This window comes from Sinocyclocheilus rhinocerous, unplaced genomic scaffold (assembly GCF_001515625.1).
Source record: "Sinocyclocheilus rhinocerous isolate Xijiao unplaced genomic scaffold, SAMN03320098_v1.1 scaffold461, whole genome shotgun sequence".
Taxonomy (NCBI): domain Eukaryota; kingdom Metazoa; phylum Chordata; class Actinopteri; order Cypriniformes; family Cyprinidae; genus Sinocyclocheilus; species Sinocyclocheilus rhinocerous.
Window position 1 is genome coordinate 273,812 of NW_015624123.1, and position 25,693 is coordinate 299,504.

Genomic DNA, 25,693 nt, shown 5'->3' on the forward strand with positions numbered 1-25,693 from the left:
TTTTTTTTGCGCACAAAAAGTATTCTCGTAGCTTCGTATAATTGCGGATGAACCACTGATGTCACTTGAATTATTTTACAGATCTCCTTGCTACGTTTCTGGACTTTCACGTTTCAGTTGCGTTGCTGTCTATGCAGGGTCAGACAGCTCTCAGATTCCATCAAAAATATCTTAATTTGTGTTCTGAAGATGAACGAAGGTCTTATGGGTTTAAAACGACATGAGGGTGACTAATTAATGACAAAATTTTTGGGTGAACTAACCCTTTAACTTTGCTGATTAATTAAATTAAATGCATTTATCAGTTTTGCTTAGCAAATCCCCAAATGAAGATAAATCAAAGACACAACAGGAGAGGACTGAATCCTTGAATATAAAAAGTGGCTTTAGAAGCCAGTACATTGTTAATTTCATTTCAGCATCATTGATCATAAGCCTATCACTGCCCAACGGTCCATAGCAATCCATTTTGCAATGGAGTTTGTATCTGTCTGATATATACTGTTGTTCAAAAGTTTGGGGTGAGTTAGATTTTTTAAACAACTATATACTTGTATTCACCAAGGAAGCATTAAAGTGAACAAGTCACAGTAAAAACATTTGTTACAAAAGACTTCTATTTCAAATAAATGGTGTTCTTTTGAATCAGGAGAAAATAATTTATCATGGTTTCTACAAAAATATTAAGCAGCACAACTGTTTTCAACACTGATAACAGTAATAAATGTTTCTTAAGCAGCAAATCGGCATATTAGAATGATTTCTGAAGGATCATGTGACACTGAAGACTGGAGTAATGGGATACATCAAAGGAATAAATTACATTTTTACTTACATTTTACTGTTACTTTATTTTTGATCAAATAAATGCAGCCTTGGTGAGTATAAGAGACTTTGTTTTTGAGACTTCAAAAACATTAAAAAATCTTACCGGCCCAAAACTTTTGAACGGTAGTGTAAACTTGGCAGTCGTTCACAGAGGACGCACTCTTTGGTCTAAGTACACATGCAGACTGACATTTTTGGCCATTGCGCCACATATCGTGCCATGATCATAACATATTAAAAGCAACTTTTGGGATGCACGATATGTAAAATTTTAACCGATACCGATAACCGATAATTAAGTCCTTCTTATGGTTGATACCGATACCAATAACCAATAAGTTCATATTTTTTTATTATAATTTTCATATAATCTACAGTTTGTGCACCCAGGAGAATAGAAAATCTAAAAAGCACTGATTAAACTGATATTTTAGTAGCTCTGGCCTAACTATAATAGCAAACATCAGTCCTGACTCTTCAAATGTGTTTATTTTTTGTGTAAGGCACCACAATACTCAGTAACAGAAAGAGTTTAACAGAACTATGACAGAACTATGGTTTACCTGCAATTAACAACTTATTAAAAACAAATTTATATTCAAGTATTTCATGCATAACAAAGAAATGCATCTATTCAACTTTTAGTGCATGAGGATGAGAAAGGTATATTGACTTTAAGTCATGTTTTTCAAATACGTAATAAATAAAATGCATTGACATTTGTCAACCTCGAAAAAAAGAAAAACAAAAGTGCATCCTCAAAAGTAAATAGGGCATAGAGATTTCTCTGAAATGATATAGTTTAACATAAAATAAATAATAATAAACTTAAAATGATTTCCAATTTGCACTATTCAACATGTCTTACCCTCCTCTAAAGTATATATCTTTTCACTTGTCTCTGTTTAATGTCTATTTGTCTTTTCTATTTGTTATGTGAGGGCATTAGTGGGAGATTCTTGATAAACAGAAGCATCTCTGACTTCTCACACCCAATTCTGTGTTTTTTTCATCCATAACATTTGCAGCAGCAGGAAATAAACGTTCACTGTCTATGCTGGGGCAAGGGGTTGACAGGTATTTCTGTGTAAGTGAGGCAAGGTCTGGGAACTGGGATTTATTTGACTTGGGCTTAGCGCTAGTAGCTGCTGCCGCGGCTGCTTCATATTCTTTTAGTACAGCTTCGCCGCGATGACGACCTTTCAAGTGAGATATAAGATTTGTTGTATTAAAACTTGACGCCTTTTTTCCTCCTCTCGAAATCCTTGCTGAACATGCTTTGCAAATAGCAATGGTAATGTCCTCCACTGCCACCGAGAAAAAGACATGTTCACGGGTGATGACGTAATGAGCGCGACGCAGTTTTAAAGCTGCAGTCACTTTCACTCGGAAAGCAGATGAATCTCGGATAAATCAGACTGATTGATTAATTTACCAGCAAGAGTACTTTATCGGATTTCATTTATTTATCGGAGCAATAAAAATGATGTCAATTTCACCCATATCGCCCGATAATTTATCTAAATTTAATATAGTGCAACCCTAAAAATAATGAAATAAAGTAATGTAACTATTTCTTCTCTTCTGTGACAGTCCTTGATGCACATTAACAAGAGTACCACGATGCATCACTCTCTTTGCAAACAAGTCTCAGTGCATCCGGTTTCTACGCCAGAACGCCGGCTCCTGCATCAGCAGCACTGCACGCATGCATTGTGGTACTCTCGTGAACGTGCATCGAAGGCTGACAGGGAAGAGAAGAAATTGTTGAATAAAGTAGTTATTTTCATTTTCATTGCCACAAAAAGTATTCTCGTAGCTTCATAATGTTACAGTTGAACCACCGATGTCACATGGACTATTTTAATGATGTCCTTACTACCTTTCTGGGCCTTGAACGTGGTAGTTGTGTTGCTGTCAGATTTCATCAAAAATATCTTAATTTGTGTTTCAAAGATGAACGAACGTCTTACGGGTTTAGAACGACATGAGGGTGAGTAATTAATGACCTATCGCTTTAAATGTGTCCAAACCAATGAATAACACTTACCTGTCCCAAGTTGTCAAAGTTGTACTTTCTCCGAATCCATTTGTAGTTTGCTTGAAGACAATCAGACTTATTGGTGATGTTTTTGGTGTCGCCACCTTCACAATGGTAAAACTTTCCTTTGAAGAGCTGTAATTGATAATATCGCAACTGCGTTATCTGAAAATCCCTCACATTTCTGTTGAAAAGCATGTAGCACTTGAAGCAATTACCTGAACTCCAAGAATGCCAAAGACAATAAAGAAGGCACAGCAGATCAGCACAATGTTCCCAATGGGCCTCAGGGACGTTATTAGCGTTTCCACCACCAGCTTCAGTCCAGGAGCACGACTAATCACTCTATTTATGTGAAAAAACAAAGGCGCAACCTATTTCACCCTGTTTGAATTCCAGGAACATTTATGTAATGGTACAATTGTCTGGTACAAACCTTTAAGATCGATAAACCTCTGCTTAGTCTTACCTCTCAAATAATTCAAGGATAATAGACTTTAAGCTTTAGTTGAATCGGTAAGTGAGAAGGGGCTTTTAGCATGTAGACTCAGGAGATAATGCAACCACATAATTAACCTTCAGTTTATTCCTTAACTGGAGCAATGACCATGTAGCGGATTTCATTGATTGCTTGAGCCTCAGACAGGCGCGTTGTGACCTTTCGCTGACTCACCTCAGCGGCCGCAGAGTTCTCAGCAGACGAAGAACCCTCAGGATGCCAAGGATTCGGTTTCCACCAGTATAGGCCAGAGAGACCAGAATGTCAATGAGAGAGACAGAGACCAGCACCCCATCCAGAACATTCCAGGTGCTCTGCAGATAACTTTGCTTCCCGGCGCAGAAGCCGAGGGCCACCACCTTTAACACAAGCCATATCACATCTGTAAGAGTGTTTTGTGGAATGAATACTCCTTATATATAGAGAAAAAACCTGTACCATACCTTCACAGTCATTTCAGCAACAAAAATCACAGTGAAAACATAATTGGAGATACTGAGGAACTTTCGCTCCTGAAATGAAGAACAAAAGGACATACTGTATCGTACATCCAGTAAGCATGACAACACCAAATATTAGATGCAAATGGCCATGATTGTACTTGAGCAAACTTACAGATGGCTGAATAGAGGGTCTTTCCAGAGCAATGGTAATGCAGTTTAGGAAGATGAATACCAAGACTACATGATCAAACAACTTGTGAGAAATTAACCTTTGACACATCATCCGAAACCTAGGACAGAATTGTATAACAATATTGCATTTCAAAACTGAATGTGAAACTTTGAAAGGAAAGCAGTAATTGGCCAGTTGTTGTTGGAGATGGCAAATGCTTACTTGTTCTGAGGAGAGAACAGGTAAAGGGACCACTCTTCATGATCTTTACACCACTTAGGTTTATATGCCTCAAACGTCCTCTTGAGACGGAAACAGAAGCTCTGTAACCCACAAGAGAGATGTATAAGCAAACTGAACAAGAACTACAGCTAATTACTACAGCTCTAAACACTAACTACAGCATTGTCAGGAGTTTAAAGTATTTAGTGTAGATAAGAACCTCCGGTTATAAACATTACGCTAATGGTCTCGATTCAATATATCAATAAAGAGGGATTCAAATGGATGCTTGTTTAAATTTGATGAATTACCATTTTGTAGCCCAACTGTTTATTTTCCAAATGTGTTTTCTGCAGTATACATTTTGCACAATTAAAATCCTTTTTGTCTAAACGTCTAATTGATGCTAGGTACTTGGCTAGAAAGATGGATTAACTTGAAGAAATGACACTATGAAGCAGCTGTAATTATGCGGATGGTAATACAATTGTGGGAAATCATTATAATAACATTTCCAACTAACTTCCACTTGTTCATATGAAGCACTGACACTTTTATGCAGTTTTTATGAACTTTTTTCATGTACTAAATTATGTCGTTTCAGTTAACACCATGCAGCACCTTTCAAACAATTGAAAGTGTTTTTCTTTTTCTTTTTTTCAACAGCTCAGTAGTGGCTCCATGATGCATAACTCAATTTTTTTTTGCAAGAAATAAAATAATTTCAGGAATATAAAAGACAACCTTTTTTTAAATTTATTAATTTTAACTTTTATTCATTTAGCAGATGCTTTTTCCAAAGCGACATATCATTCATTAATTTGGAGTTGGTAAGATTTTTTTATGTTTTTAAATGAAGTCTCTTATGCTCTCACCAAAGATATATTTGATCAAAAATAAACGGTAAAAACAGCAATATTGTGAAATACTATTACAATTTAAAATAAAATTTTTAATATTTTTTAAAATGTTAAAGCTGACTTTTTAAGCAGTCATTCCTCCAGTTTTCAGTGTCACATGATCCTTCAGAAATCATTCTAATATGCTGATTAATATGCTGCTCCAGAAACATTTCTTATTATCAATTTTGAAAACAGTTGTGCTGCTTAATACTTCCTTTCAAACAATTGAAAGTGAGTGTTTTTCTCTTTTTTTCAACAGCTCAGTAGTGGCTCCATGATGCATAACTCAAATTTTTTTTTGCAAGAAATAAAATAATTTCAGGAATATAAAAGACAACCTTTTTTTAAATTTATTAATTTTTTATAACTTTTATTCATTTAGCAGATGCTTTTTCCAAAGCGACATATCATTCATTAATTTGGAGTTGGTAAGATTTTTTTATGTTTTTAAATGAAGTCTCTTATGCTCTCACCAAAGATATATTTGATCAAAAATAAACGGTAAAAACAGCAATATTGTGAAATACTATTACAATTTAAAATAAAATTTTAAATATTTTTTAAAATGTTAAAGCTGACTTTTTAAGCAGTCATTCCTCCAGTTTTCAGTGTCACATGATCCTTCAGAAATCATTCTAATATGCTGATTAATATGCTGCTCCAGAAACATTTCTTATTATCAATTTTGAAAACAGTTGTGCTGCTTAATACTTCTGTGGAAACCATAATATATTCATTTTTCAGGATTCTTTGATGAATAGAAACTTCAAAAGAACAGCACAGAACAGAAATATAAACTTTTGTTTTTTTCTTTAAAAAAATCCAAACGTTTTAAAGATTACTACTATTCTAAAATGAGTAAAAAATAAATAAAATTTTTAATATTTTTTAAAATGTTAAAGCTGACTTTTTAAGCAGTCATTCATTCAGTCAAACATTTCTTATGATCAATTTTGAAAACAGTTGTGCTGCTTAATACTTTTGTGGAAACCATAATATATTAATTTTTCAGGATTCTTTGATGAATAGAAACTTCAAAAGAACAGCACAGAACAGAAATATAAACTTTTGTTTTTTTCTTTAAAAAAATCCAAACGTTTTAAAGATTACTACTATTCTAAAATGAGTAAAAAATAAAGAATAAGTTGTGCAAGTCCAGACTTTTGGCTGGTTGTGTATGTTATTTGTATGTAAGCCTGTAGTGTAGCCCTGTTGGTTTCTGTTTATTTCACAGCACTTGAAACTCAATTTCAAGACGAGGCCTCTTGAGTGAGCAGATATAAATATTTTTTAAAATGTTAAAGCTGACTTTTTAAGCAGTCATTCCTCCAGTTTTCAGTGTCACATGATCCTTCAGAAATCATTCTAATATGCTGATTAATATGCTGCTCCAGAAACATTTCTTATTATCAATTTTGAAAACAGTTGTGCTGCTTAATACTTCTGTGGAAACCATAATATATTCATTTTTCAGGATTCTTTGATGAATAGAAACTTCAAAAGAACAGCACAGAACAGAAATATAAACTTTTGTTTTTTTCTTTAAAAAAATCCAAACGTTTTAAAGATTACTACTATTCTAAAATGAGTAAAAAATAAAGAATAAGTTGTGCAAGTCCAGACTTTTGGCTGGTTGTGTATGTTATTTGTATGTAAGCCTGTAGTGTAGCCCTGTTGGTTTCTGTTTATTTCACAGCACTTGAAACTCAATTTCAAGACGAGGCCTCTTGAGTGAGCAGATATCATCACTCTGACACCAATAAAGGTCACTTTTCACCCACCAAGAAAAACAATTACTGCCTTCAGACTACGGGGCTGATCAATTACAGCATGCCAATTTGTCTCCTCACAAGACAAACCCCTGGGAAGACATCTTCGAAAAGCAAGTCATAAGCACTGTCTGACTATAACAAACAACACTGCATTAAACCATAACTTACATCATCCATGTCCTCCTCTGCAATGGAGTCTTCCTTGCTGAGGTTGGCAGACAGCTCAGATGGCAGGTGCAGGCTTCTTCCATTGCAGTCGTGGTAGTCTCCCAGTGAGCTGAAGCTGGGGGTTTGGGGCAGCTCAGGGATATCTAGAGAGCTGGGATGCTGCAGTGAGCCCACACTGATATTGGCCAGCTTCTCCACCTCCAAGTCTTCGTCCTCAAAGCTGCCCCTGCCATCCCCAGACAGCAGAGACTCCCTCTCCCCAGACGTGTCCTTCCTTTTCAAACTTGGCGCCCGTCCTAAGCTGTTCCAGCTTGACCTGCGGCTGCCCCAGTTACTGCCTGAGCCACGGGGGTGGCATGGAGATCTTCTTGGGCTAGTCTGGGATAGTAAAGGAATATGCCTACGTTACACATATTGCTTGTTCCTGCAATTAAGAACTACAGTCATTTCTAGCCTTTCATTAGTACTGGGGCACATCGAAAAGTGTCCCCATATTTTGATATTTTTTGACGATGTTTTGCATATAAACTGGCTTTATCTGCAGTAGAGAGTTGTTTACAAGCTGTACACGCAATAAAAAGCTGCTTTGTCACTGACAAACAATAGAAGACATTTGCAAGTTTTGTTTCCTACAGTGGATTTAAGGTACATATCCACCTCATCCATTTTTTGATTGTTTGTTTTCTGTCTTATAAAGTAATCACTTAAGGTTTTGGTGAGAGAAACAGTTGCAAATGATTCATTGCATGAGGGAACTGTCCGAATGAATCAAAGTGAATCAAAAAGAACAGTTTTATTAATAATATTTTAATGGGGAACAGCAGTATTTTACTCAGGCTCATGGCCCTGTGTCTAGCAATGCCCCTGACTATAGTAAAATAAATAGCAATGAACAATAAAAAAAAAAACACAAAATGACATTTATGCATTTGACAGACACTTTGAAAAAAAAAAAATCAAACATTTAAAAGGGCCTTAAAAATGTAATTTTTGTTAAACTTTTAATAAATTGCGTTTTAATATTGTAAGTTTCATGGCCGTCATTTTGACCGTTTTTAAATTTTAAAATGTAATAACTTTGCTGAAATAAAACCCATATAACGTCTCGGTTACGTATGGTAACCCTCGTTCCCTGAAGGAGGGAACGGAGACGTCACGTCGGATGACCGACGAAATTGGGATCTCGCTTAGAGAGACCAATCTACTTCGAGTGTAAACTAAACGAGCCAACGCACATTGGCATGCGATTATTGCATCCAGCTGCAGACATTCAAAGCTTCATTTTAAAACCTCAAAAGAAGCTTCGAATGTAAATATGATATGACAAAAATGGCATTCAGTTCAGTCAAGTATGAACGGTCAGAATGACCGCTATGGCCATTCTAGTAGTTATAGAATTCCAGTAGCTCTAGTGTTAAAGAGACATTACATTAAAGGGGTCATATGATGAGATTTCAATTTTTCGTTTCTCTTTGAAGTGTTACAAGTTCCTGATCCTGGTAGAGTAGACTACAATGCCGGCTGTTCTGACTCAAAGACTGTAAGTACGTTTTGTTTATATGAAGAATTTATTTTTAACCTTAAACCGCATAAACACATTTCATTTCACCAAATACACAAAATAATGTTCTTTTTAGCAACATCATATGACCCCTTTAAAGGTATGAGTCAGTGACAAACAATGAAGAAACAAAAAAATGAAGAAAATAGTTTAAAAATGTGCCATGTTTGTAAAAAAAAATTTGTTCTTCATATTTATGTTTGTTTTATTTTATTTTGAAAAAGCATACCACTTTCAGGAAAGGTTTAAATGTAATGAATATAAAAATATCATGCGGTGCAACTATCAAACAGAAAGTGATGTCATGTTGTCTATACACCTTGAATACGTTGTATTAAGTGTACACATATTAATCATGTTTTAAAAAAAATATTTAAAACATATTCTACAATACTTTGTCGAGGTAAAATATTGTAGAAAGTAAAATATCATACATTTTTTATTAATAATTATCTTCGTAGTATTTTCGTCGTAGAACATGACATTACGTAGAAACCTGAACTAATCTACGCATGTCATAATGATAAATGAAGACGTCACTTCCTGTTTTATGTTCTTTTCACTACTGTACTGTATGCTCAAGCAATCTATATGTGATGTCACTGTAATGGACACCTGTTTGTAATTTAACAGCTGTTTTTTTCTTACCAGGGATTTTTGATCAAAAGCATTTGGATCTATTGAGATGCCACTGCCCCGCCTGGACTCGGTCAAACCAAACACCGACTCGGGGCCGAGTGAGCTCTTCGGAGTGGGCATGGGGGTGGCAGCAGTGCGCATGATGATTGGAGGAGGCAAAGTGCCTCGAGGATCCACATGCCCATTCGCTGACATCATCAGAGAGTACATCTTCAACTCTGTTGGTGGAAGTAAAAGGGGTCATTCAAAGAAAGTCATCACCATCCAGTAAACAAAATAAAAAATGATTATCCATGAATGACAAAGTAGTAAAAGTAAATGGAAGAAGGACACATAAAAAGGGCATTTTCCACAGTAGATTCATATATGTGAAATGGTGATGTGGTTCTAGAGGACCACTGGCCTCTTTAATGGGGTCTGAAATGAACTTAACTATATGCCTGAATGAACAGGCTAAGAATAGGAGAAATCTATGTTGTGTAAAAAGTGTGCATTTTACATGTTAGCCGGCAATAACATTTTATGTGTAAAAGAAAGTAACCTGTAGCTCGTAATTCCCCCATCTTCTCTTCCTCTTCAAAGTTCACCGAGCGCTTTTCCTCATCTGCATCTGACCTGTTAGCATCTCCCTGCAAAACACAAGAGCTTTCTGTGGACAGCTCCCAGTATTTCAGTAACCACTCAGCCCACTAAAGTGTTATTCAGGATGCACTGAAGCTAAACAGGAGCCGTTCTCTCAGAGGACGTCGGCCTCTGGCATCAACAACACACTGGCCTTCACTCAGTCACAGCCTGCTGTGCATACAGACAGCTGTGGTGCCCATATTATCAGTACTCTGTCTGCTACCCTGTTAGACCTCGATTGCGGTTAGGGTTGTGCGAAGTTGGTGTTTGTTTTAGCCTTTGCAGGTTTACACCTACTAATAACAAGTTCACAATTCACACAGTCCCCAACATGACAGATGGGCCAAACACTGCAGCACTGTATCAGCAATGCAGTTTAACTCCCCAGACTATCTGGAGAAAGCAGCTACTTTGTTTGTGCACAGATCTGCATGCTTAAGAAGCCAAATTCTGTAAATCCCTGAAGCACAAGTTCAACCTTGTTCAAGGAGCGACCAATTTGCATATTAGCTACATATTTAGAGTTCGAATTAACATATATAATGTACAGTATGTTCGATTTAATTCCTATTCGATATTTATTTAATTTCTATTTTGTAGATAATATAAACTTTACATGTACAAAACAAGTTGTGAGGACTGTGAAAAACGGCACAAGCGTCTTCATGCTTGTTAAGCTAAATCTGAAGTAATGAACACAAAGGCTTACAACTGTTAAACAAATCTTCATTTTAGCTGTTGATTTAGACATGGAGTTGATTTATTGGTTTATAAGATGTAAATTTTGATGTTTTATATTTATTTTTATACATTCATGGTGTAAAAAAAGCAGTTAATTGAAGCACATTCTTTACTTTTTTACATTTGATGCTGTATTAATTTAATTATTTAAAGTGTCCCAATATTTTGACAGTATTTTGATAATGTTTTGGATGTTTGGATATAAATTGGCTTTACCTGGATTACAGTTGTTCACAAGCTGTATGTGCAATAAAAAACTGCTTTGTCACTATAACAAACAATAGAAGACATTTGCAAGTTTTGTTTCGTAAATATCCACCTCGTCCAACATTTTTCCAACAGTCTTATAAAGTATCCCATTACCATTTGGTATAGGAAACCACTGCAAACGATTCAGTGCCTGAGTGAACTGTTCAAATGAATCAAACTGAATCACGAACAATTGTAAAGTTTGACTGATTAAATCGAAAGAGTCATTCATTTGCAAAAATGGTTCTATCAACAGCTGATAGAAAACATACGTCTTGACTGCCGAAATATTATTTGGAAGAATGATACTTAGGTCAAATACTTATTTTTATGTTGACTGCAGTGAGCAATGAAGTTTAACTCCCCAGACTATCTGGAGAAAGCAACTGCTTTGTGCACATATCTTTAGAAAAAAAAAACACTACCGAAACTGAGCCAGCTGAAATAGATGTTTTTTTTTTGTTACCTCTGCCTGAAATCCCTCCACTAAGATGGCCACCAGTAGGTTAAAGAGCACATAATTCCCAAAAGTCATCAGAGCCACAAAGTACAGAGCCGCCCATGGGGTGGTGGAAGCCATTCCATTATAGAGGACCACGTTCCAGTCTTCCTGGGTCAGGATCTGAAATACAAACGTAAGCAGCTTGAGAAACAGAAGAGGAAAAAATCTGCGATGTATCAATTAAATGTGCAATAGAGTAGTGTTTTGTACATGTAATTTCCTGCATCTGAATTACATAGTGGAGGAAATTAATACAGAATTTGATGCCGTAGGTCCAATTTGAGTAGTGTTTTGTGATGATACTGTAAAAACTATTCAAAGTTCTGCTTCTTACTGAAGTGAAAGTAATTGGCTGTCCCAGTCTAGCAATTAAGTCTTTTTTAACTGCAAAATAATGTTGTGATAATCTAATGAGAATAGCTGCAGTACAGCATTATACAGATACAGTGCAGGTTCAGCAACTCAGCTTCATCACAGAAAATTGTGCTAATGCAGGAAATAATGCACACAAAGGCCTTCCATTGTAGGCAGCTGCATAGTAGCTACTATATAGCTCAAGATATTGATATGGAGTTTATAAATAGGTTCATGGGATATACAAATATGTATAATATCATAAATAACCCTAACCTGAGAGACATAAGCAATTTATTTATTTATGGCCAGTGTTGGGGAGTAACTAGTTACATAACAGTGTTACGTAATTTGATTACGAAATAAATGTAATCCATTACATTTACTGAGAAAAAAATGTGTAATTAAATTACAGTTACTTATATGTCAACGATTACAAAGGGGGTTACATCTGAATATTTTTTGTAAAAAGTAGGATACGTTAAATAATATTAATTTGTTGCTTTGCCTGTTTTGATGTGCACGATGCCTTTAAAGGCCATTTAGTAAAGTGATGCTATTCTGATGCTTTTGATTGGTTCTCTTGTTTGAATTTGCAGTGCACCACTTCTGCCAGTTATTGTACATCAATCCACATTGCTGCTGAAAGCTTTAGGCTACAACCTGTCTGAGAGTTGATTAACTGATTAGCAGTTGAAAACATTTGCTAGAAATTTAGAGAAGTAATCAAATGTAATCAGCTACATTAAAAAAGTAACTGAAATAGTTACACAACTTAATACATTTTAAATAGGGTAACTTGTAATCTGTAACCTATTACATTTCAAAAGTAACCTTGCCAACACTGTTTACGGCACACTGCATTTGATATGTCAATGTCTCAGAGTATTAAATAAAAGTTGAAAATAATGTTTCGTATTAAGGACAGGTCTACACTGTTTGAGGTCTACACAACTTGGATTACGTAAAAATGTACAATTTAATTCAGTGTGTTACTTGCTATTTCTTTGTAATTATTGTGAAATTTACAAGCAATTTCTTAGTAAAAAAATTGTTTCTACACCCATTTTTTCCCCCCAGTGTATGCATTGCCTAACCCCAGCACAGCCAGCACAGTCTCTCTTCTGACCTGAAACACAGTGACAATGGCCCACAGCAGGGAATCAAAGTTTTTCCTGTCTGGAATGGTGTCTCCATTCTCCATTTGCAGGCTGAATTTGCATCCAAAGAGGTGCATTCCAAGAATGCTGTATTGACAGTAAAAGAAAAATGAAATGAATAAACATTTGTGCTAATTCCAGAATTATGCTGATGACAAGACAACACATTTTCAGCACATTACTACTCACAAACTAGAATTAATGTTGCACAGTGTTTTCTATAAATCAAGATTATAGTCTTGGTGACACTGCACACCAAGCTCGGTTCTAATTGGCTGAGTGAGTTGTGGGTGTGGTCTGCACCTGAATGTGAAGATGAAAAGCATGAGCAGCATGCAGAATGTAGCCACGTTGTCCATGGTCTTCATCAGGACCACCAGCTGTCTGCGCAGAGCAGGGAGGAAGCGCACCAGTTTGAGCACACGCAGGAGACGAAACGTCCTCAGCACTGACAGACCCCCATCCGCCTGCCCTATGATCTCCCACACACTGTCACAGAAACACATGGTTATATTTAATGCATTTCTATATATAATAGTTCAGATAAAATAAAAAAAATCATAACCTCAACAATGCTTACATACAGTATGTTTAAATGAATATGTATTTAAAAAAATTATTTCCCACTATCCTTCATAGTAGCTTCTGGGTAGCTGATGCATAACATCCATTTTTTTAATTACTACAATTTTAGGTCATTTTAATTTATTTTTTTTAACATTCCATATTTTTCATTTCATAATTGCAAAATATAAATTTTCTGTTTTTTTGCGTATTTGATTATACACTAACTGTTTGGGGCCAAATTGTAATGATATTTCACAATATTACTGTTTTTACTGTATTATTATCCAAATAAATCCAGCTTTGATTTATTTCAAAAACATTAAAAACTTTTAAAATGCATTGTATATTTAGTAAGTTTAGTATTTTATTAAGTATTATATAAGATATAGACACATACAGATAAATAAAAGGTCTTACCTTATGACTACAATAATCCCATCAAAGATGTTGTAGGGGTTCTTGATATAGCCAAAGATGCCAAAGGCCAGAAGTTTGAAGAGCATTTCGAGGACAAACATGCTAGTGAAGACGATGTTGCTAATCTCCAGAATGTTTGTCAGCTCCTCAGGCTGTGAGAGGAAACAGAGCCACACCTCATTACCTTCTGCAGGCCAAAGTCATGCCAAGATACTGCTGGGAATATAACATATGAGTGACCTTAATCACTGACCCTCATAATGGCACCTTCACACACCTTTACTCTCACAACATCCCATGAAACGCCTGAGGATGGGAGTCAGACTACTGTATATAAATACAAAGAACTGCAGCACATTCGAATGATAAATGAACAGTTTATGTAACACAATACCTCTGGGCCAAATAATAAAGATATTTCGAAGCAATTACGATTGTTCATTTTCACACAAACAGCTCCAGGGCTGAGGTTAAACAAGCAAAATAAAACCCAAAGCAGTATAAGCTCTTTTATTGAGAGCAAAGCAATGCAGATCAATCAGACGGACATTACCTCTAAAATCTGTCCATCACAAGCAGTTTCAGGGCCAGAGAATTAGTCTCCTTACATTTGCTGATGCAGACTATACCAGCTGAAGAACTGAAGAATTACTACTGCACTCTTCAGTTCTTTAGCATAGTGCAAATCAATAAACACATTTTAAAGGAAGCATCAATGATATGAGCCTCTTGCTTCTGCTGGCCATTATAAGAGCAGCAACCCTCAGCATTCACCTGGATACTGCTCACATTAACACGGTTATAAAATCAAAACGTCAAACTGTTAGACAATCACCATCGCTACGGGCAAGCTGAAAGTCACTGTGTTAAACACGTCCGTTTAGAAAGATAAAACCAGTGTACATTTGAGCCTATAGGGTTTCACTGCTCTTGTCTTATCAGTGCTTTTAAAGACACATAAACCTGCATTAGTGCATTAGATATCATTAACTAGCCTAACAATTATTTTACAGTATTTAATAATGCTAATGTAATTTCTACATACACAAGTTGTATAAATTAACATTAATGTATTATTAACAAACATGAATTAACAAATAACTTTATTGTAAATTGTTAGCAATGAAATATGTTTCTATTAAAATAGAAGCTATCTATACTTATCTCATAATTGAAACAAACCTTTGCAGGTATAAACCATATCCAGCAAATAACTGAAGTAAAACTGCGCTGACAGGTCACCACTAGGGGGCTCCACGGCCTCTGCTGCCTGCATTGATCTACATACATTAATCAACGTACTTCATGAATATTTATATGCCACTTCCCCAGACTGCTTGTTACCCAGGAACAACAGATTAGTAATGGATTAGTAAAAGAATAATGAAAACCCTTCATTATATCCTATTCGACTGCAATGTTAGATTAGACAAGCATTTTCAGCCTTACGGGCATCAATCTTTGGTTCTAAACAATTTTAGCATCATCAATTTAGTAGGCTATTTGTACATTGGTATTGAAAGAAAACAAGATAAACCAAACCAGAAAAACATGCTAGCAGTGTCAACATAAAACAGATGGTAGTCACATTTTCAGTGGGCAAACTTCCATTTAAAGCTTACAATTTATGCAACATATATACATAAACAGATGTGCTTGTGTGTGGTGTCCAACAGGTGGCTTTATGAATCATTATTCCAGCAGCGGACACCACCTCAGGTGCCAAGATAGCTAAAGTGTGTTAACTGTAATATGGTTTGAAATAAAAATATGATGCTAATTTACCAGAACAACTCTGAAGCAACAGATTCAAAAACATACCATGGGGCAAAAACATTGTTTAGTGTAATTTTCCTCATAAAGTGAGACACATGCCATTATGCAGTGCCATAGACTGAGCCAAGTCGTGATGAATTCTAAACACAATCTTCCAGCCTGTGAATAATTTTTCCAACAAAATGGCGAGAGAGGATTAGCGCATTTCTGTTTTAGAAAGTTATACAATTACACAACAATATTATGTCTATGATACATCCTAACCAGACAATCTAGCTCATCCCCTCTTCAACAAAACCATATAGGGATAGTTCACAAACTAACAAACACACAAACAACCTCACAACCAAAAAACAAAAATTCTGTCATTATCTACTCACCATCATGTCATTTCAAACTTGCATGACTTTTTTTCTCCTCCAAAGCTAAATGTGACAGTATTTTGACCACTCTTCCACTATTAGAAATAAAGGTTCTTTATTGGCATTGGAAACTTTAACATCCATGGAACCTTTCCATTCCACAAAAGCTTCTTTATACTGGAAAAAAAAGTTCTTTAGATTATTTAAATATTCATGGTCTTAAGAATTTGTTCACAAATCAGATTCTTGAACTCACTGATTCAACAATACAGACGCTGCGATTGTGCTGTGAAAATAATCAGTAAATATGTAAATTTCTATATGTTTCTTACACAAATCTATTGTATGAGGTCAGAAGAGGAATATAGTGTATGGACTATTTTTATGATACTTTTATGGTGCTTGTGGGGGCTTTATTAAGTCCTTTTCATGTCCTTTCAACATGAGGGTGAGTAAACGATGACATTTTTTATTTTCGACTGAGCCATTTACACTTCACACAAATCAAATATCAATCCCAGCTTTCCTGAACATGGTCTGTCTGAGTGGAAAGCTACAAATTCCCACTGCTGCTGCATCAAGCACATTTGCTGGACAGAGCAATGGAAAAGCGACGACAGTGAAAATGCATGTTGGGACACTGGGTTTTCAGTGGCGGCAACATGGCAGACTAAAGGAGAGTGATGTTAGCAGAGAACTGCTGCACTTCTCCAGAGGGAGTCAGCTGCTGCACCCTTTACTGCCCCATTCCTCCATCATATCCCATGATGCATAACACACATCCCCCACTTCTTTATGAACCTCTGAAAGCAGAGCAATTCAGAAAAGGCAAAAGGAATGAAAAACAACAACACTGTCTGTGACTTTCACGGCTATTTGCGATAATGCTCATCATTTTACAGCTCTAAACCAATCAATGACCAGCACAATCCGAAGATAAACACAGCATGATGTGTTTGATAAATACATGTATGATTTTGATGAGAATCTGGGTGAAGCTATACACACATGTGCTTTGTAAATGAGTATTTGATGCATAACGTATCAATGAATATCTATCTTACATCCTACTGTAATGGGTCAACACTTCTTTTAAAGGTGCAATAGGGGATTGTCTTCAGAAACATTTTTTGTTATGCTGGTTAAAAGTCTCTTCACATCCCGATAGCAATCATTAAGTTAAGTGGTCTAAATGTATTTATCTGTATTTATATATTCTGTGGAAGGCGTAGGACCAAGAAATCGGTCCGAGATTTTTCATTGACTTTCCTACCTGCCTGTCAAAGTATGTATTAGCATACATCTGCGCACCTGGTTCACGCAGACAGGATACGTCATCAGCGCGTTCACGCACGCTGTGCAGACAGAGCGAGAATGGCAGACAAACATCAACAACCCGAACTTCCTTCCTGGTATTGTAGTACTTTTAAAGTTTTCTCACCGGTGAATGACACATGATGTATTGTAGTAATGTTGTCTCTGATCGTCTGATTTGTGTGTGTATATGCGTCCAGGGGGCGTGGCTTTGAACGGCGATTTGTAGGGAGGGTGGGACGTTCGCGTTCAGTGCTATCAGGCTAAAGTTAGCATTTTCCAAGATCTCCTACTGCACCTTTAAAGCGTTTAATTTTTTGTGCCTCTAGTGACATCAAGTTGAATTGCAATTTGTTTGAGCAGCCCGACTATATGGAGCGAATTTTGTGCTAATATTCATCAAACAAATCCAACAAATATTCAAATAAACATAATCTGCTTTGCAAAGAAAAACTCGACTTTCAAAAAAAAAAAAAAGTCAGAATTGCAAGATGTAAACTCGCAATTGCAAGAAAAAAACATCAGAATTGTGAGATAAAAAAACACAATTACCTTTATTTTTTATTCAGTGGTGGAAACAGGCTTCCATACTACAGAATACATTATTCACTTGAAATTAGTTTATTATTCAGCTAAATTGATTAGACATAAAAAGACTGGCTTAACCAAAAGTCTAAGTTTGGGGCGGGGCTAGGGGTTTAACCAACTAATGAAGAGTGGAAACTATTGAAGTTTAGAAACTTTTTGGTGATACACACTGCACTTTGGCAAAATAATTTTTTAAAGGCATAAATATTCATTGTAGTCTTTCAATTAATACAATGGACCTTTTTCACATTTCCGGGTTTCTCAGCAGCGGAAGTCGTCATAGTTGGGTAAACTTGAAGAGCAGTGAATGGGAGAGCACCACAAATATATTTTTTGCATTCAAATAGCAAAAGAAAAAACTCCACGATAGTGTTTTCATGACTTTCAATAAAAGGAAAAAATTGAGACTGATAACGGCAGTCAGAAGAGAGAACGATGTCAAATTTACCATCCCTCCCATAGACACTGCATTAGAAACACCCTCGCATTAGCCTTAACTGTTTTTTTGTAATTTGATGCAAAGGTGATATAATACAAAGAATAGTGTTATAAACGTAGATACATTTTTTTTTAAATACAAGTATGAAAAACTTTCGAGGATTTACGATGCTGATTACCATTAAACGCGTCATCACAGTCTTGTGAAAAGGGTCCATAACAGGAAAGCTTCAAGAATAATAATATACAAAAAAAAAAAACTATTGCCATTAAAAACTATCACTTTGCCATTGGTCACAGAAACAAACAGCCCCGTCTTAAACTCATGCCATTGGCTGAGCCACTGTTACTATGTTGTGCTGGTCAGGATGTTCAAACAAACAGAGGAATGTTTTGATAAACCCACAGAGTCATTGTGTTTACACCTTCTCGAGAATCAGCCAACAAATGCCATACAAACGGCTTCAAAATACTTTTAGAAGGAGAACGGTACATCTCACTGCAAGGATGTGTCCACTTCCCAAAAGTACTTCATGTGAGCTATTCAGCCTCAGAGGTAATGAACATGTCTATCATTTATCAAAGTGAAATAACTGTATGTGCAGTGGAGACATGCGTGAGTCTTCGGTGATGGGGTGAATAGTGGCGTAGCCTCTGTGAAGTGACTTTGACTGATGCAGTAATGAAGACTGTCAGTGGCCCCATGTAAATCCGATTAGGTGGCTGATTGACTCGAGAGTGCAGAGACTCTGCTGAGATACTAAAAGCATTCAGTACATAGATCAATGCAGCCAGCCTTATCTCATTCCTGTAATCCTCCCTCAATAACTACTATGGCGACAGTGTATTCCAATAGCTGGCAGTACAGTAACAAACACCTATATGGATAAGCCTTGAACCATTTGATTTTAAGTAAATGGCAATTACTCCGTAAACAACCTGTCTATCACATTGTGCAAAGTATTAACTGCAGGCAATTTTTTGCAGTTACATTTATTTTTTTATTTAGTGCTTGTGGACTATGAAAGCCTGTTTCCAAATCAGAGGAAACAATAAAAAAGTAACTGAGAAAAAACAAAGTCACAATTGTGAAATTTAAAGTTATATCGTCAGATATAAAGTAACATTTTGAGATAAAGTTATATTGTGAGATATAAAGCCACACTGGGAAATAATTTATTTTGCAATAACAAGAAATAAAGTCAAAATGTCAGTAAATAAAGTTTCAGTTGTGATATATAAAGTAGCAATAACCTTTTTGTTTTACTCTGAAATGGAAACAGCTTTCCATAATGGACCGTATTTGTGACATGTCGACAACAATTTAATACGGGAAGCACATTTAATGTAAATAAACATATAATGAAAGACTAGCCAACAAGCAAGCAGCATCACAAATAGATGCTTAAAACTATCAGACATACAAAAAAAAAAAAAACATAACTCAAAAACACTGTTTACAGGAACTTAGGGCTGGACAATAATTCAATATCAATATGTATCGCGATATAATTTTTTTCAATAACGGTGATATGATTTTTAAACACATTTCCGATATTTCGATATACATTACCAGTGTTTCCCATACATTGATTTATTTGTGGAACTCTGTAAACCTTACCCACAGAAATGATATTGGTAACTAGTGCTGGGCAGTATACCGGTTCATACCGAATACCGGTTTTTATTTTTGTTATGAAGTAGAAAATATGGTTAACACCTGGTCATGCATGAAAAAAAAATACCGTCTTGTACCGTGAAACCGGTATAATTTTGAAAAATACCGTGATATAAATTTTTGGTCATACCGCCCAGCACTATTGGTAACACAATCACAAGAAGTTCTTCCACCTCTAAAAGTAGTCTCACCTCAAAAGACACTTTACAGCTCAAATAACAATCATTTTACTGTAGAATTTATGTTAATTCTTTAAAAACAGACCTAAGAATTTCTATGCAAGGAGGTCTCCAAATCCCCAAATCACCATAACAAATGTCTGCTAACTATTTTCACCTCTTCTGCTTCTGAAATAAGGATTAAAAGATCCCTATTATGTGTCTTGGCTTAATTAGACAACATGAGCTGTTCTTTAAAGTAGCATAACGATTAAAGATTTTACTTCAGAAGCAGACGTGCTACCTAGGACCCACATTGGTATTCAATAAGCTATGCTTTAGTCAAAGAGCAACCAATCAATCATATATAATCACACATAATTAAATGTAGGATAAAAGGGTTTGTTCAGATCTATTATTAGCGTACTTACCTCCAATTGTGAATATTGCTCTTTCAATGATGTAAAGTCAAGTGTGACACCGCAAGGTGCAGCTGAACCTTATTTCTACCAGAGCTGCTAAACATTATTTCAACAACAATCGCTCTCCAAATGGCCTTTTAGCAAAGTTACAATATTTAATTTCATACAAGTACTACCCACAGTGCAGTTATCAAATCTAGTGCAATTTACAGTACATTGAGCAGGAATGTTTTTTCTGCTGGCCTTGTTGAGCCAGTTTTTTTTTTACCTGCCCTGCCCATTGCACTGGCCTTGGTAGATTGCGCTGGTCATTATGGAAATAAGATGTTGCGTCGGTGTTCTTTAACTTTTTTGAAAATTGTCAACTATTCCTAATTGATACTTCTAAGACTTTGTCAGCTCCTTAGACAGCCTCATTTGTGTCAGAAATTTTAATGAGATTTAAATTAGCAGAATTTCTAACAATTAGTACATTACAGAATACCAAATGTTCACGTTTGCAAGACATAAAATGCATGTTTCTTGGCACTCGAATCAACTGGCTGAAATCCTGGAAGTAGGCCATCGGGCCATTCTTACTGTTAATCCAAGATTGAGTATTTATTTTATTTATTATACAACAATGTCAGTAAATGTTTAATTTCCACTCATAAAAAGTATTCAGTTTATACACAAGACTCCTCTACACAATACCAGCAGCAGAAAATGTACTGTAACCACTTTATATGATATCAAGCATCCACACACATTTCTTACTGCGAGAACTCTATCTGATTGGCTAAATGTCAAACCACAGGATTAGGTATGAAACCAAGAGTGGAAACATCGCAACTTGAAACAACACAGCAAGGAGAGATAGAAGTGCAGTCCGAGGCACTGCAGCACAACACAGTTATATAACCAGGAGATCTGTTCACCCAATAAGGCTATGAATCCTCATCACTGTTTCTGAATGAAAAATAAATAGCAAGCTAATCCCAGTGCATACCACCCATGAAATTCTGATGAGGAATATGTTATGATATGGTCTGTTTTATTGCTTTGTTTCCTTACAAGCAGTCTTTATAACAACCATCCTTTTGTTTTTCCTGACCACCAATCAATATTAAAGTAATATAAGTCCTGTCTGACAGTAGCAGATGAAAAATCAGGCTATTCATTAAAGAAGCCACACTTGCACTCACCTGCTCATGGTATTCAATGCCCATACTCAAGGTGTTGATGAGGATGGCAATCATAATTCCTCGATTAAAGTATTTGCTATTTACTATGCGTATCAATCTGTCCCGGAAGTCATCCCAGTACTGAGCCAGGCGGTTACGCTCCTCCAGGATTTTATGATGGGATGCACGGCAGGGTTTGAACTCTGCTCCATGGGAGAACTCGTACACCACGTCCCCTTCTGATCTGGAGTAGTCTGAATCACCGAGCTCCACATCCATGGTCTCCAGGGCCCTTGCACAATACGGGCAGCTCAGGAGCTCAAGAAGCAGTGGACTGGGCACCACACCAGCCATCTGCAGCAGCACACGACTGTGGCCTACATGGGAAAAAACACAGTTAGTCAACAATTAGTCAATGCAATTAGGAAACGCAAAAGTATTGCATTTGCTTTATGATGCATCTTTTGTAAATGAAGCATTTGCCAAATGGTACTTTTGCATACAAAGTAACAATGTAACTTAATTAGTAATCATTCTGCTTTTAAAAGTAACATTCCCCAACACTGAAGGCTTATTTGTCTGTTTCTCTTGTGCATTACTTCCTTCTGAATTGAGGACATCTCTCAGGAGGGACTGATTGTGCATGTCTAAATCATTCACATGAGTTACTCTATCTGGCGTCTAACTCAAACATCAATAGATCCCACAACCAACTTAATGTTTATTGTAAGGTTGCTTATTTGAATTATGACACCTAATTCCATTTTTAGCAGTCAAGCCAATAAAACCGCTTACTTCAGCTAGTTTATTAGTCTAGTAGCTTACTTATCTAGCCATGGTCATGAAAAATAGGCAGTGCTCTATGTGTTCTGTTCAAGTGCTTCACCCTCTCTTGATCTCACAATCTTAAATAAAACTAATCGGTCTAATCAGAGGATGTCTGTGGCTGTACTCTTATACTAATGTGTTGCCTGAGGACGTAATCATTCACAGTGGCCCACTTTAGCCTGTGGTAATGAGCTGAAGTGGAGGTGACTCAAGCTGCAATCAAAAATTACTGTTGGCAGAGGCAGTGAATTTGAAGTAAACATGCAGTACATATTCCTGTTGACAGAAACCCACAAATAGTCATTCTGCAACAGACTGATATAGAAATTAAAACTGGCTTGAGCATGAAAGAAATGCCTTGGTTATCTGGGGCTGAACAAACAACCTAACGCAAAACCAAATGCACTACATTCTACTCATTCATTCCAAACATATACAGTACTGGGACCCCGCGGTAAATTTGTCACTGTAATGCCTTGAAGTGTTACACATTTAAAGGGATAATACAACAAAATTCATTTTCTGTCATCTTCCATGACTTCTGAAGCTTTTATGTGAGAAACAACTTTATGTGAGGAACAGGCCATATTTTAAAGGGATAATTCACTCAAAAATGAAAATTCTGTCACCATTTATTCATCATCATGACATTCTAAACCTTTATGACTTTTGCTCTTTTGCAGAACACAAAAGAAGAGATTTTGAATTATACTTGAAACTAAATGGTTACCATTGACTTCCATTGTATGGACAATAAAAAAAGCTATATTATAAAATATATATAATTTTATGTTCCACAGAAGTAAGTCATACAATCTTAGAGCATGAGGTTGAGTAATCGATGAAAAGTTTCTGAGTAAACCATCTTTTAAGTCATATTATCTACACGTCACAATTGCTTACAAAATGCACAAGAGCCAGTTGCTGTCTCCAACCAAATTTTTCACATTTTTAAAGCGTATTTCAGAAAATTTGCCAGAAGAATGAGTAAAACAGCTCACATAATGAATGCCACTAGTTGACATATAACTTCTGACTTCTGGAGTAAAAAAAGAAAACTCCTTTTTGTTCCATGTCCAGCATCTTGCCTCATATTCTATGCCCAAATAGTCAAAACCCATCTTTTATACAATAAATAAATAAATAAAATAAAACACAACTTCAATGTGCATTTTGACTTTTCTGGCATTAAACTCAAGAAAATTCACCTCAGTCTAGTGCATAACACTTTGAGAGAATATTTCCATTCAAGTTTTCAAATTAAACATTTTAACTTAAAATAGTTGTATAGATATCCAGCAAGTGACATTTGGCATCACTGATGCCCTAAGACCGCATAATTGAATGTATGCAAAGGTGAATTAAATTAAAAAAAGAAGTTATATGGGTTTAGAATGAGGATTTTTATATTTGGGTTTCTGGTTACTGCTTACCTAGAAACCCCAGCAGATGAGATCATTGGAAGCCAACTGATATTTTCCCTCCAATCACAGAGTAAGCTTACTGCCTATCCTTCTGACAAGAGGAATCAAATGTTGGCATAAGATTTCAAAGTGCTTGATAGCCACAGTTGCTAGTGGAGTGCTGGCAGTCGCCTCACTCCTTTAAAGATTGTGTTAATGACTTTAACATTTGAAGTATTGATTTTCTGTCACATTGGTAAAGGGCTGCCTAACAATCACTTCTCAGAACGCCTTTCATTATCCTGAAACAGGCTATGTGAGGTGACTACAACTGGACCTGATATGAAGTGGAAACAATGGCTATGAAAAACTCACTATGTTCTCCCATGAGCTGGTGCAGCTTCTCAAAGGGATCAATCGCATCACATCCCGTATTTGCATCCGACCCCCTCCTTCCTTTCCCTGCAGAACTGCTGCCTGTATAGCTGCAAATGAGGGAGGGCAAGATGGTCGGATAATTCATCCCGCTGTTTAGTCGCCCGAGCGCCGGCACACCCACAGCGGTGCTCGTTCGCCCTTGCGGGGCCTCCTGAAAGTCACCTTGATAAATGCTGTGCACTGACTGGGTCCTGGAAGAAAGATTGTGCATGGCGGTTGGCTGTGAGGACACGGTCAGTTGCGGCCCCATTGCGATGGACCTCATTTCCAGAGCCTCGCCGGGCCCCGTAGCGGTCACAGGACTGGGGCTGCCATTGCTGAGGTGACAGTGCTGCCGTTGGTGCTGTTGGATGAGGTTGTGGATGGAGCGAACCCAATGTCCGCCACCCCTGTGCCTGCTGTGACCATTGGCCCCCCCGCCGCCGCCTCCTCCTCCTCCCCCACTCAGCCCGCTGTTGGGGTTCACCTTCTTTCTGCGCTTGCTCTGCCAGCCGCTGTAGATGCGGGAAGCACGGCGCTTCACCTTGCGGTACAGGTGGCTGATGTACCTGAGCATTTCCTCGTAGCAGCTCCCCGGCTCAGAGTAGCTGGCGAGGGTGCTGTCGTTGGAGAGGTAACGTGCTCGCTGCTCCTGCATCAGCTGGTTCTCACGCTGCTTTGTTTCTGAGAACTGGGTTGCTATTACAACCAGGCACAGGTTGATCATGAAGAAGGAACCCACCTGAGACACACAAAAGCCACTTTAGTTTATCATCATGAGCTAACGTAAGAAGTCTTTAAAGAATCTCTTTAATGCCTGGTTTACACCGTACATGTAATTGGCGCATACTGTATACACTACCGTTATATTCTGAAATATTGTTACAATTAAAAATTTCCATTTTAATATATTTTTAAATGTAATATAATTTTAAAATGTGATGGCAAAGCTGAATTTTCAGCATCATTACTCCAGTCTTCAGTGTCACACGATCCTTAAGAAATCATTCTAATATGCTGACTTGCTAATCAAGAAACATTTCTTGTTATTATCAATGTCAAAAACAGTTGTGATGCTTAATATTTTTGTGGAAACCATTAATTTTTTCATGATTCTTTGATGAATAGAAGGTTCAAAAATTAGCATTAATTTAATCTTTTGCAACAATATAAATGTCGGTTTTAAAGGGGTCATATGATGCGATTTAAATTTTTCCTTTCTCTTTGGAGTGTTACAAGCTCTTGGTGCATAAAGAAGATCTGAAAAAGTTGCAGACTAAAGTCT

General features: G+C 36.6%; 1 protein-coding gene across 1 annotated transcript in view; it reads right to left on the bottom strand.

Annotated features, from left to right (window-relative positions):
- LOC107738000 (voltage-dependent T-type calcium channel subunit alpha-1H-like) overlaps positions 1 to 25,693 on the bottom strand; it is a 105,533-nt gene that overhangs the window by 15,661 nt on the left and 64,179 nt on the right. Inside the window, exons 9-25 of the mRNA XM_016549660.1 lie at positions 24,367 to 25,150; positions 21,782 to 22,137; positions 13,862 to 14,013; positions 13,181 to 13,366; positions 12,847 to 12,964; positions 11,328 to 11,483; positions 9,789 to 9,876; positions 9,257 to 9,465; positions 7,048 to 7,425; positions 4,206 to 4,306; positions 3,984 to 4,101; positions 3,812 to 3,880; positions 3,543 to 3,727; positions 3,088 to 3,214; positions 2,879 to 3,004; positions 2,551 to 2,572; positions 1,821 to 2,027 (exon numbers count right to left, since the gene is read on the bottom strand). Coding sequence (XP_016405146.1) covers positions 1,821 to 2,027; positions 2,551 to 2,572; positions 2,879 to 3,004; positions 3,088 to 3,214; positions 3,543 to 3,727; positions 3,812 to 3,880; positions 3,984 to 4,101; positions 4,206 to 4,306; positions 7,048 to 7,425; positions 9,257 to 9,465; positions 9,789 to 9,876; positions 11,328 to 11,483; positions 12,847 to 12,964; positions 13,181 to 13,366; positions 13,862 to 14,013; positions 21,782 to 22,137; positions 24,367 to 25,150 — 3,382 coding nt within the window. The remainder of the gene's footprint in view (positions 1 to 1,820; positions 2,028 to 2,550; positions 2,573 to 2,878; positions 3,005 to 3,087; positions 3,215 to 3,542; positions 3,728 to 3,811; positions 3,881 to 3,983; positions 4,102 to 4,205; positions 4,307 to 7,047; positions 7,426 to 9,256; positions 9,466 to 9,788; positions 9,877 to 11,327; positions 11,484 to 12,846; positions 12,965 to 13,180; positions 13,367 to 13,861; positions 14,014 to 21,781; positions 22,138 to 24,366; positions 25,151 to 25,693) is intronic.